Source organism: Mirounga angustirostris, unplaced genomic scaffold (genome assembly GCF_029215605.1).
Source record: "Mirounga angustirostris isolate CCGP_5_RB_7025 unplaced genomic scaffold, mMirAng1.0.hap1 SCAF_9, whole genome shotgun sequence".
Taxonomy (NCBI): domain Eukaryota; kingdom Metazoa; phylum Chordata; class Mammalia; order Carnivora; family Phocidae; genus Mirounga; species Mirounga angustirostris.
The window spans coordinates 34,688,164-34,702,254 of NW_026991717.1; the positions used below are offsets into that span (position 1 = coordinate 34,688,164).

At 34.8% G+C, this 14,091-nt stretch overlaps 1 protein-coding gene across 10 annotated transcripts in view; it reads left to right on the forward strand.

The window, feature by feature from the left end:
• MYO9A (myosin IXA) overlaps positions 1 to 14,091 on the forward strand; it is a 269,890-nt gene that overhangs the window by 144,165 nt on the left and 111,634 nt on the right. For all 10 annotated transcript variants that reach the window (XM_064570198.1, XM_064570206.1, XM_064570197.1 and 7 more), the window contains 4 exons: positions 3,596 to 3,739; positions 5,544 to 5,583; positions 10,382 to 10,504; positions 12,267 to 12,347. In XM_064570198.1, coding sequence (XP_064426268.1) covers positions 3,596 to 3,739; positions 5,544 to 5,583; positions 10,382 to 10,504; positions 12,267 to 12,347 — 388 coding nt within the window. The remainder of the gene's footprint in view (positions 1 to 3,595; positions 3,740 to 5,543; positions 5,584 to 10,381; positions 10,505 to 12,266; positions 12,348 to 14,091) is intronic.

The following is a 14,091-nucleotide window of genomic DNA, read 5'->3' on the forward strand; positions in this document are numbered from 1 at the left end:
ATTGCCACTGTTTGTGTACATTAGTACAACTACCTTGAAAAACAATTTGGGATTATCTTATAAAACTCCTACTGAACTAACAGTTCCACTACTAAGTACATATCCCAGAGATATAATAATAGGTGAACCAGGAGATTGGTATTATTATTATATTAATAATATTATTAATATTATTTTCATGCTGTTATGAGTGAGTTTTTTGCTTTTATAATCAATTGTTCATTGCTATTATATAGAAATATAATTGAATTTTTAAACCTTGCTTAATTCATTGGTTCTAATAGTCGTTTAGTGGATTCCTTTGAGTATTCCATGTAAGATCATGTCTTATGTGACTAAGTATAAATTTACTTCTTTCTTTCCAATTTGGATATCTTTTTTTTTTTTCTTACTTGAAAATTTCAGTAGAAATTTCAGTAGAGTTGAATAAGAGTGGCCAGAGCTCACATCCTTGTCTTATTCCTGATATTAGTGGGAAATCTTCCAGTTTATTTTTAGTCATTAAGCATTATGTGTTGTTTGGGTTTTTTTTATAGATGCCCTTTTTCTGATTCTTGAGCCCTTGTATGTGACATCTCTCCTCTATACTTAAGTACCAGAATCTTGTAGGATCTGTCTAGAAACTCTTTTGTTGGGTCTTGAGTCTACTTGAACTATTTTATTATGACTTTTCATCTTGTTTTGTTTTGATTTATAAGAAATAATCTCTCCTACTTCCTCATCTTTAAATCTGTTATTAGTGAAAAATCTCGAAGTCATCCTTAATTTCTGCTTTCTCATACATTCCCCATTTGGTCCATCAGCAAGTTACATTGGCTGTACTGTAAAATGATACCCAGAATCTCACCATTTCTTATTCCTTCCACTGCTGTTGCCCTGGTATGGATTACTGTAATAGCCTCCTAAAATAATCTCCCTTTTATCCTTGGCCCCCCAAACAGTTTTCAATACAGCAACCAGATCATTATTTTAATATAATGTCATATATAAATATGTATAATATAAAATGCATTTTAGTATTAAAAAGCTGAATCATGTTAGCGTTTTCCTGAAAGTCCTTCTTTGTCATTTTTTCTCATTCCCTTAAAAGCCAAAGATTCTGGGGTGCCTGGGTGGCTCAGTGGGTTAGGTGTCTGCCTTTGGCTCAGGTCATGATCCTGGGGGTCCTGGGATGGAGCCCAGTGTCAGGTGTGATGGGCTCCTTGTTCAGCAGGGAGCCTGCTTCTCTCTCTCCCTCTGCTCCCCCCCCGCCCCTGCTTATGTTCTCTCTCATGCACGCTCTCTCAAGTAAATAAATAAAATCTTTAAAAAATGAAAGCCAAAAATTCTTACATTTCCTAGAAGGTATATGTAACATGGCTTCCTCCTCCCTCTCTGACTTGGTCTACCATTTTTCCTCTGTTTATTCCACTCCAGTCTTGCTGATTTATTTAATATATCTCATATTCATCAACAAAATTCTTGCCTCCCGCTCTATGTTTGCTCTTCTTTCTGAATAGAATGCTCTTTTTCCAGATAACTGCTTGATTTGCTTTTTTATCTCCTTCACATCTCTGTTTAAATGGAGTCTTATTCATGGGACCTCTCCTGACGTCCCTGTTAAAGTCTAGCATCCTGGCATTCTTCTTCTTGTATGTTTAAAATTTCTCCTTAGCACCTATTATCCAACATACAATGTATTTCTTATGTGTTTATTGTTTGTTTTCTTCCATTTGAATCTAAGTAATGTGAAGATGATAGAAAAAAATTGGTACTAGTTGGTGCTCAGTAAATATTTTTGAATGAGTGGATATATTCTGCATTTTCATTGGTGTTACATTTTTAATGTTTAGGAGCTTTTCATTACTTTGTTTTCTCAATTTTGAAATTTTTCATAATATCTTACTCTGTAGATGCAATATTTTCTCTCTTCTCTAAAAATATTACTGATAGCTTTAAAAATCTTTTTTTACTTCCAAGTTGTTTATGTCATGATTGTTTTGGTCTCTGTTTCATGCTAGGGGCTTTCCTCAGATGTCTAGTGAACCTTGGTCAACTGTTCATATTCATATTGAAACACTAAAAAGCTAATTGGAATCTGATTAATTGGGTGTGTTGTCAGTGTCTAGAACATATCAGTATATCTTTGGGTCTTTCCTCTTGGGCTGGTCAAATTCCACACAAAAGTTTAATTTTCTTCTTGGAGGATATAGTCCCAGCTGCCATATTTTCAGTATTTTCTTTGACTTTTGTAAAGTATACCCATCCCCATTTGTGCCTGGTGCTGTCTAGTCCATGGACTTTCTCTTTCATCCTCTTGCTTAGATAAAGGAGGGATGGTCATCAGGCTGCATGGAGTTCTAACTGCTTTTAAACTGACTTTCAACTTAGTGCTCTTGTTCTTAACCCATCTTTTCCACCACTTCCATAGGTACATGGTACCACCAGCTCTGGAGCCTTTGGGAATTTTGTAAATATGGATACTTCTCAGTCTTTTTCCACAGCCAGTTTAAGATTGCTTTCTATAGGGACAGCTGGGTGGCTCAGTTGGTTAAGGGTCTGCCTTCAGCTCAGGTCATGATCCCAGGGTCCTGGGAATGGGTCCCATATCAGGCTCCTTGCTCGACAGGAAGTCTGCTTCTCCCTCTGCTTGTGCTCTCTCTCTCTCTCTCTGACAAATAAATAAAATCTTTAAAAAAAAAAAGTTGTTTCTATATTCATCTGCTTTCCATATTTCAAAACTGTTACTATTTTCTCAGTATATTTTCTTTGTTTATTCCCTTAAAAATTATTTTATTAAATTTTCACAGGTCTCTGGAGGAATCCAAATATGTGGCCAATTTGCTATCTGTACCTGGAAAGCCCCCTATTAATTCTTCATATTTTAATCACTGATAATTTTATCTGTTTTGTTCACTCCTCTATCTCCAGTGGCTAGAATAGTGCTCAGCCCATAGAAGATGCTTAGTAACTTTGGTGGATACATCGTACGTAGTAAGCGAGTGTGTGACCTTCCAGGAAGAAATTAAATATTCCATAGAATGGGGTAGCCTATTAGGATTGTAAATTCCTTCAGTAGTATTTGGAAGTTCTAATATCTAACAAAGACAAAAACAATCACATTACATGTAATACCTTTTATATTATTTACTGATTGTAAATAATTTAATAGATTTAAAGATATTAGCTGTATTAGGGGCACCTGGGTGGCTCAGTCATTAAGCATCTGCCTTTGGCTCGGGTCATGATCCCAGGGTCCTGGGATCGAGCCCCGCATCAGGCTCCCTACTCCGCGGGAAGCCTGCTTCTCCCTCTCCCACTCCCCCTGCTTGTGTCCCTCTCTAGCTGTGTCTCTCTCTGTCAAATAAATAAATAAAATCTTAAAAAAAAAAAAGATAGTGGCTGTATTATATGTGCACATTGGTATTTGAATGTACCAGAATCCATAGAAATTCTTCGTTCTGAACAAGGAAAAGATTAGTTCAAATTGATTGGTAATCTCTGTGATAATATAATTTTCTGCTGGTTTAGCTTTTTTCCTTATTTAAACAATTTGGAGATTGTTAGATATGTCTCAGTTAACTAAAGCAAATTGTACTGTATTTGATTTTTGCAGAGATACATTTGATATTGCGTGGAATGGCAGAACTGGGATTCGTCAGAGCAGACTATCAAGTAGCACCTCTTTGCTTGATAAAGACGGGATATTTGCTAATTCAGCTAGCAGCAAACTCTTGGAGAGAGCCCATGGAATTCTCATGTTAGTATTGATCAGAAATGTGGATTGCTTTTTATGACTGGTTTAAAATTTCTGGCTGAAAAAGAAGAGGGGTGATGGTGAATCATTTTCATGAGTAGAATTTTGAGTGAAACAAGTGAATCAGAAGTTGTATTTAGAGCTGTGAATCTCATGCATTAAGAAGCTGGTGATTTGTTTGTTTTCATCTCATCGGGAGAATCATGGTTGCATGTACTCATGGAGATGATTATTACTCTTTGACAGACCCTACCTCCAGATAGAGAAAAAACTTTTAGCTCTTTTTAGGATTCCCAATCTTGAACTGCAAATGTCCTTTAATTTGGACAGTCCTAACAAATTGGGCAGTAAAATCCCGTATAAAATGGTGACTGGGCCTTCCAGAATATTAGGTACAACAGCTCCTGTTTCTATTACGGTGACTTGAATGTCAGATTTAAGGCCCCCATCTCAAAGAAAATTTGCTTTGACTTTTTGTAATCTAGAAGAAGCACTTTGTAAGATGTTTATACAGCATTCAAGAGCCTGTCTTTCTACCAAACAATAAACTAGAAAGAACCATGGGGAAAAAAAATGGTGACTGGGATCGTATATAGTGATACATAACCTTTATCCAGCCTGCCTTTCCTCATTACCTGATTATAGGACTGGTTTGAAGGCATGGATATAACTATGCAGGGTGGACCAGTAAAAAGTTCTTAGTTCCCTGTATCCACATATTTCAGACACTATTTCAAAGCATATTGTTGGGCCACTAGCTAGATGTATGACTGAATTGGATTCTTTAATCCCTGTCTAAGTCAATGCTTAACAGTGCTGATGGGCTCAATTTATATAAGTCTTGCTATACTTCAGAATTGTAAATTAACTCATTTAATCCTCACAATAACTTTTAAGAGGTTGATGGTATTATCATCCTCATTTTACATTATTATATTCTACATTATTTTACATTATCACGTTGATGAAACTGAGACTTAGAGAAAAATCCTACCCTAGCAGGATTTAGATTTAGGTAGAGTTTAGATTCAAGCTCAGGTCTTTCTGACTCCCCAGCTCATGTTCATAAGCCTTGGGCATTATTCCTTTTCTTTCTTTATCTATTAAAAAAATCTTGATGTAAATATAATACTGAATTATAAGAAAAAAAAGAACAGAAGAGAATTTTTAATTTTTTTTTTTTTTTTTAAAGATTTTATTTATTTATTTGTCAGAGAGCACAAACGGGGAGTGGCAGGCAGGGGGAGAAGCAGACTCCCCACTGAGCAAGGAGCCCAATGTGGGACTCGATCCCAGGACCTCGGGACCATGACCTGAGCTGAAGGCAGATGCTTAACTGGCTGAGCCACCCAGGCATCCCGAGAATTTTTAATTTCTAAAAGGGGACAGTCATTAAGTTTTTTAATAAGTACATTTTAAAAATCCATGAAATTAGGCCTCTATTTAAAGTCTTAAAATGACAGAAACAAAGTTTCTATAGGTATAAGAAAGTAGAACTTTATTAATGTCAAAAGAAAACAACATTTTAGTTTTGAATGTACAACATTACATTACTGATTATCAGACTTAAATCTGTTTATAGCAGTATTACAGAGCAGGCATTTCTTTTCTTCTTCTCTTTTCCTTGCTTTTTTTCATTCCCAAAGGTGCCTGCTTAGTTGAGTCAGTGTTTTCATATAGGGGACCTATATCTTGGAAATGGGAATATAAATCTACTATTTTAGTAGAGACCTGGAAATCGTTCATCTGTATAATAGTTTTTTGTAATAATTTCTAATTTTTCAAATGTAATGATTTGTCTGTATAGGAGAAACAAAAATTTCAAGTCCAAGCCTGGCCTTCCAAAGGTGAGTATTATGAAAAACTTTTTTCTGTTGGTGCCCTACACCATAATTATTTTTTTATTACTCATGCAAACAGTCTTTATAAATAATCAAAGATAAGCAATACCTTATTTGTACCCAAAAGGGGGATTAATTTGTGTAATTAGTTAAATCCATTTTAGAAATAACACTGGATATTAGGAAATGGTTTAATGGTTCAGGTAAATATTTGTGATATATCTCATATTCTAGTGTTTGAAAAGCATCTGAAGTATAAATGTTAATTTTTGTTGAGTAATTGCATCTTTACATAAGATTTTTTCTTTTATCCTTAAGCCAGGTTAAGGTCAAATTTTGAATTTTACCTGATTTTAAATAATTTCTAATTAGTGCTTATCTAACTCATTATCATTTAGCACTAGTCAGACAAGATTCTGTAAAGGTCCAGATAGGCTCTCAAGCCTATAGTCTCTGTTAACTACTTAGCTATGCTATTGTAGCACAAGTGCAGCTATAGACAATATGTAACTAAATAAGTGTGACTGTATTTCACTAAACTTTATTTTTAGACATTGAAATTTGGATTTCACATAATTTTTCACATGTCATTAAATACTATTTTAATGCTTTTTTCAACCATATAAACCATATAAAAACAGTGGATAGGATTTGGCCCATGGCTATAATTTTCCTACAGTGATCTACATAGTAGATTTTTATTTTTTTATTTTTTAATTTATTTTTTATTTTTTATTTTTTTAAAGATTTTATTTATTTATTTGAGAGAGAGAATGAGATAGAGAGAGCATGAGAGGGAGGAGGGTCAGAGGGAGAAGCAGACCCCCCACCGAGCAGGGAGCCCGATGCGGGACTCAATCCCGGGACTCCAGGATCATGACCTGAGCCGAAGGCAGTCGCTTAACCGACTGAGCCATCCAGGCGCCCCTACATAGTAGATTTTTAGATGGCATTCCAAAAATATTTACTGAATTTACTAAAGGAAGAAAAATCTGTTTCTTTCTCTTGTACTGTCCCAAAGAAGGAATCCTGTCACTTGTCACCTTTTTGATGAATTCCAAAATTAAAAAAAAAAAAAACTGAGAAGGAGCTGTTTATTCTCACAATTCTCTAGTTCAAAAAACAACAACAAAAAAATATGAGGTTATTATTTCTTCTACTTAAGCCTCTTAGGCTTCTAAGGAAAATGTAATGCACTGCTTATGTGGTTTCTGGTAGTGGTAAATATTGTTTTAAACCACAAAGCACAAAGAAAATTTATGTTAAGTGGTTTGTAATTATATATATATATTTTTTAAGATTTTATTTATTTATTTGAGAGAGAGAATGAGATAGAGAGATCATGAGGGTCAGAGGGAGAAGCAGACTCCCTGCCGAGCAGGGAGCCCGATGCGGGACTCGATCCCAGGACTCCAGGATCATGACCTGAGCCGAAGGCAGTCGCTTAACCAACTGAGCCACCCAGGCGCCCCTGTAATTATATTCTTATCACGAAAAGATTTTATGTAGAGAAAAAGGGTACCACTTGCCTTATCAAACATCTTATCTTTTGATTTGTGTTTCTTTTTTCCTTCACTGTCTCTTTAGTCTTTTGTTTTTGTTTCAAGTTTTTATTTAAATTCTAGTTAGTTAACATGTAGTGTAATATATTGGTTTCAGGAGTAGAAAGTAGTGATTCATCACTTACATAGAACAGTGCTTATCACAAGTGCCCTCCTTAATACCCATCATCCATCTAGCCCCTCCCCCACTCACCTCCCTCCATCAACCCTCAGTTCTCTGTAGTTAATAGTGTCTTATGGTTTGCCTCCCCCCACCTATTTTTCTTCTTCCCCTATGCTGTTTTGTTTCTTAAGTTACACATATGAGTAAATTGTATGGTATTTGTCTTTCTCTGACTGACTTATTTTGTGTAGCGTAATACACTCTAGCTCTATCCATGTCTTGCTATTGGCTAGATTCTTTTTGATGGCTGAGTAATATCTGTGTGTGTGTGTGTGTGTGTATACACATATATATCTCTCTCACATTTTCTTTATCCATTCATCGGTTGATGGACATTTGGACTCTTTCCCTAATTAGCCTTTTAGTATTTTGAATGCCACCACTGGGTCTAGCTATTTGTACCATTCTTTTTACTCTCCTCAAGTGAATACTTCTCTTAAAACTTCATATGGTTTAAAAATATTCATGTTAGCTACACCTGAAGTAACAAATTCTATTCAATTATCAGTCACAGAAATCCTGTCTATTTCTCTATTTATTTTTATTGATGTATAATTAATATACAGTGTTGTACTAGTTTCAGGTGTACAACATGTTGATTCATTGATTCTCAGTGCTCACCACCTGTCAGCAACAATGTTATTACAATATTACTGACTATATTCCCTATGCTGTACTTTTCATCTCTGTGACTTTTTTATTTTATAACTGGAAGTTTGTATTTCTTAATCCCCTTTATCTATTTCACCCCTCCCCTCTAGCAGCTAACACTTTTTTTTCTGTTTGAGTCTGTTTATTCATTTGTTTTGTTTTCTGGGTTCCACATTATAAGTGAAATCATATGGTATTTGTCTTTCTCTGTCTTATTTCACTTAGCATAATATCCTCTTGATCTATCCGTGTTGTCACAAATGCCAAGATCTCATTCTTTTTTATGGCTGAGTAATAGCCCTATTGTGTATATGTGTGTGTTTGAATACATATACCTCACCTCTTCTTTATCCATTCGTTAATTGATACTTGGATTGCTTCCATATCTTGACTGTTGTAAATAATGTTGCAGTAAACATAGGGGTGCGTATATCTCTCTGAATTAGTGTTTTTTCTTTGGGTAAATACCCAGTAGTGGAATTATTGGATCATATGGTATTTCTATTTTTAATTTTTTGAGGAACCTGCATACTATTTTTCATAGTGGCTGTACCAGTTTAGGTTCCACCAGTAGTGCATGAGGGTTCCTTTTTCTCCACATCCTCACCAACACTTGTTATTTCTTGTCTTTCTGATGCTAGCCATTCTGATAGGTATAAGGTGCTATCTCACTGTGGTTTTGATTTGTATTTCCCTGATAATGAGTGATGTTGAACATTTTTTTCTTGTGTCTGTTGATCATCTCTGTGTCTTCTTTGGAAAATGTCTCTTTGGTTCTCTGCCATTTTTTAATTGCATCATTTTTATTAACCCCTTATTGGATATATCATTTGCAGATATCTTCTCCCATTTACTTTGTTGCCTTTCATTTTGTTGATGGTTTCCCTTGCTGTGCAAAAGCTTTTATTTTGATGTAGTCCCAGTAGTTTATTTTTGCTTTTGTTTCCCTTGCCTAAGGAGACATATCTAGAAAAATGTTGCTAAGGCTGATGTTCAAAGGGATTACTGATTATGTTTTTTTTCTAGAGTTTTCATGGTTTCAGGTCTCACATTTAGGTCTTTACTCCAATTTGAGTTTATTTTTGAGTATAGTGTGAGAAAGTGGTCAGGTTGAATGATTGTCATTATGTTATTTGTCATTTATACTTTGAGAATTGCCTGTTTCCGGTCTTTTGTTCATTTGTTAATTGTGGGATGAGTTTTTAAAGGAATTTTTATAGTTCTTATGTACAGATAGTAAGTCTTTGTCATTGTTGGAAAAATTTTACTGGGTTGCGTTTATTAAAATATGTATTGTATTTATCACTTGAAGGTTTGTATTTTTAAGTGTTTATATTGTCAAAATTAATATTTTTTAAAAAGACTTAAATTTGTCATGTTTTTAACTCCATTCTGTGCTTCTCATATAATAAAATTTTTAGTACTTTTTGAGTAACATTATATAGTTTACATATGTGTAGATATATTCTTTCCATGGACAGACTCACTGCCATAAATATGGTATGGTTTTAAAAATTGTGATTGGCTACAAAAGCTCTCAAATACTTTATTAATATCCTATTTTGTATTCTTTAAGTGCTTTATGTATAACTCCAGTCTTATTATTAAGATTAGTAATTAGTATATCAGGATCATGGTTGATAGGGTTGATGTTTTGTTTTCATTTTCTGTATACATTTCTGGCTTACATCCTATAGCCCTAGGATTGAATTTAATTTACTGTCTCTGTGAGTCAGGATTCAGTTACAGATAACAGTAATAACTGTGGATATTTTTAAGTAGAAAAGGACTTAATTCAAAGAGGCACTTACAAAATCATTAGAAGTCTTAGAGTTTCAGAGTATTAAAAGAGCAGTGCAGAACTGACCCCAGCTGTAATCAGCTAGGAAAGCAGGAAACTTCCATTCTAGCTGCTGCGTTCAGGCACATACTATCCATGGTATGATCCAGGAATCAGAAAAGAGCTGCTACAACTATTGGCTCCAGGGCTAAAGTGCGTTTATTAGAGTTTCAGTGACAACACAAATTCCGTGTACTCTGCCTCTCAACTCATAAAGGTAGTACCTGGACATTGGGATCACAAAAAGCTAAAGTACTTTGATGTGCGTGCTCGTCAGAAGAAACAGAACCTAGTAGTCAAAGTCTCTGCTTCAGTTATACCTTCCTAGCTTCACGTGTGGGATTTTAAATGATAAACTTAAATTGCATCTGGAACCCAAATGCAAGAGTTTGAGAAATGCAGTTTTCTTTTTAGCTGGAAAGCTTCTGCTGGAAAGCAGGAGGGGTAGGATGGATGTTGAATATCCAATCTCTCATATTCACCACAGTCATTATACATAGGTGATAATGAAAACTGGCTTGTAATTTTGTTTTTCCTGTTTTTTGATTAATTTATGTGAGGAATTTGATTTTTCTCCCTTCTTTTCAGCACTTGCTGGAGGTAAATTCTTTAAAGCATTTGACAAGACTGACGCTACAGGATCGCATCACCAAGTCTCTTCTTCATTTGCACAAGAAGAAAAAACCTCCCAGCATCAGTGCCCAGTTTCAGGTTATTTCTTACTTTACCTTTTTATATAAAAAGGTTTTTTAGAGGAATCTGTTTCATTCAGATTGGCATTGAAAAGTCAAGGTGATCTGCAAGATACCTGAATGGAAGATGATACATATGACTTAAAAGCCATATTATAGTGGTCATTTTGAAGAGAAGTAACAGGGGTGGAAAAAGTCAGCTGCCTTTCTTTTTCATCCTTTTATGTGTAGGTAGTGGATATCCCAAAGAGTAATTCATTGTTTTCAGTGTGAGGAGACAGGCAGCAGAAAATTGATACTATAAACAAAACCTGCCTTTAAGCAACTATCAAGGAAAAAAAATCAAATGGTATATGTATATACAAACTAGTATATAGTATATCTTTGGTTTTATATGAAGTCATAGAACAGGCAAAATTAACTTACCATCTTAGAAGTCAGGGTAATTGTTACCCTTGATTCAGGTGTGGCGGTGGGTAACTTATGTACAGTAACCTTGCTAAATTCAGTGGGATGGGGTAAAGATGGGCTTCTGAGGTTCTGGTAATATTTTATTGAGTTGGGCTTTGGTTACAAGAGTGTGTTCCTTTTGGGAAAATTCATCAAACTGTGTACTTGTGATTTAAGCATTTTATTTTATGTATTTTATAATACAATAAACATTTCTGACAAGAACACTTAAAAGTAAAAAAATTATATGTTGCTGTAATATATATGACAATAATAATAGGAGTCTATATGGTTATAAGGCTTCTAAGTTTTACTGGAAGTCACAAAATATTAACTCTGAGTAGACTGTGACAAGTTTGCATATTATAATCTGTAGAGCAGCCACTAAAAAATACTACAAAGAAATGTAACAGAGAAGCCAATAGATAAATAGAATACTAAAAAACAAAATATGTTATCTGACCATAAAATAGAATTAAACCAGAAATCAATAAAGAAAAGATAACAATCCCCAGATATTTGGAAAATAAAAAGCAGACATCTAAATAATGCATGAGTCAAAGAGGAAGGAAGATTTTAAAAATATTTTAAATGAAAGTAAAATATCAAAGTTTGTGCAGTGTAGCTAAAGCAGTTTTCCAAGGTTCATTGATAACACTAAATGCTTTTAATGAAAGGAAAAAGGCCTCAAATCAAAAACGTAAGCTTCTATCTTAGGAAACTAGCAAAAGAAAAACATACTAATTCCAAAGCAAGCAAATAGAATGAAATGATAAAGATAAAAGCAGAGATCAATGAAATCGAAAACAAAAATAATAGAGAAAAATCAATGAAACCAAAAAGTTGGTTCTTTGAAAAGATAAAAAAAATTATAAACCTCTAGCTAATCAGAAAAAAAAGAGGTAAAGTACAAATTATCAGTATCAGGAATGAAAGAGGGGGACATCACTAGCATGAACACTGAAAGTGGGGGACTACTAGCTAGTGGATACCCTACAGGAAATTTTCAAAGTTGTTCTAGGAACGCATGAGTTTGAGTAAATTGTTTCATGAAATGTGAAGAAAAGTGAAAAATTTATTCTAGACGTTATTCTTTAATATATCTGCAGTATATACTGTTGCCAAACTATCAGCTTTAAGATTAAACTACCATCCTTCTCCTTAATTTAATCAGTATGGGAATATACATAACTTGCTTTTGAGAAAGAAAGCTATTTCTGTGTATACCATTGTTTCAGCATAGTTTGCCAACATTATTGTTTGTATTTATAAATTGTTTTCTGCCAGTTTAGAATGGGAGAAAATGCTAATTATATTGCTCTGTATTGCAGGCCTCGTTAAGCAAGCTGATGGAGACTCTTGATCAAGCAGAACCCTATTTTGTAAAATGCATTCGTTCTAATGCTGAAAAGGTAAAAATGTCCTTTAAATGAGAGCTTCTAGCTCCACTTACTTCAAATCAGGCTTTACATTTTTTTTAAGGAGAGTAAGTAGAGGGGAAGAGCGTTTATAATCTTTTTAAGGAAAACAGTGTTCTGTATTTTCTGTAGATATCCTTCTATTTCTGTACTTACCTGCCTTTTTGGTATTTAAATGGGCTTGATTTAGTGTTTCCTAAGAATCTGAGAAACAAATATGTTATGAAATTCCATCATAAAAAAGAGTTTATGCAACTTTTGTTACCCTGAGATTTAATCTTATTTGCATGTAGGCTGTCATTCTTAAAGAATTTGCTTAGCATTTTTTATGTTTAGAGCTTTTTATCTCTGCTAAATAAGGAAGGTGCTGTGGACATTCTTGATTCCTTCCTGTTTTCTATGATAGGTCTCCTAATTAGAGTTTTGCAAAATATATCTAATAAGTATAAACATTTGTCATATTTCTTTATGTTCATCCTAGGAAAAAATAGTTCCCAGCCTGAATAGCTAAAATGTATAGTTCTCTGGTACTGTAAATATATAGTGTGAATTAGATCCAGCTTTCTTAATTTTTAGGAAGCAGTCTTCAACTCTGCAGTTTACAAACTTTGTGAACTTACCGTTTCTGTGGCTTTTATGTTTTCATCTTTGTAAGAATATACTATAATTATAGGACCAGCCTAATAGTGTGTTGGTAGTATACATGGGTCAATACCTGCAAAGTACTTAGAATGTTCCTGGCCCCGAACTAATTGTTTAGTATTTTGCTAGCTATTCTTTTAGAGTAACAAAAAAGGAAAACTTTTTATTTACAGTTAAATAGAAGTTTGAGTCCTATTCATTGAGACCTTGTTATACAGAGAGTTTAATTAGTGAAGTGTATTTCAGGGCATAGAATAAGTACTAAATAAACATTGACTGCTATTATTACTATTTTTTTATTTTTATTTCTTAAAGATTTTATTTATTTGAGAGAGAGAGAACACAAGGAGGGGCAGAGGGAGAGGGAGAAGCAGGCTCTCCGCTGAGCAGGGACCCCAATGTGGGGCTCAATCCCAGGACCCTGGGATCATGACCTGAGCCAAAGGCAGATGCTTAACTGACTGAGCCACCCAGGTGCCCTGACTGCTATTACTATTTAACATAAGTTGCCCATTTGATTTTTTTTCCTTGATAGTTGGTATGTCCCATCTCTCTGCAGGAAAATGTTTGGGATTGCCTTAGGGGGTCATTAAAAATAGTATTTATAGAATAGGAAGAAATCTCAGAAGCCCCAAATAAATCTTTGGAATAGCTAAAAACATGCCTACTGAGATACCTACAAGTGACAGGGTGTTGTGACTGGTGATGAATGACTACCTCCCATTAGCTTCTTCCTCATCAGTGCCTAAGCAGTGAGGAGATCAGTTCTCAGGAACTATAGCAATTTTTTGTTTTTCAGTGTGTCCTACCAGTATCATCAGCAAAAAGCATTTAGGGAAATAAGCTACTCTTTTATTTTTTTTTTTAAAGATATATTTATTTGAGAGCAAGAGAGAGAGTGGGGGGGGTGAGGGGCAGAGGGGGAGAAAGAGAATCTCAACCCATCTCCCTGCTGAGGGCAGAGCTGGAGGCGGGGCTTGGTCTCATGACCCTGAGATCATGGACTTGAGCCAAAACCAAGAGTCAGATGCTTAACCAACTGAGCTCCCCAGGTGCCACGGGAAATAAACTACTCTTAAACTTGTACTAGTCATTG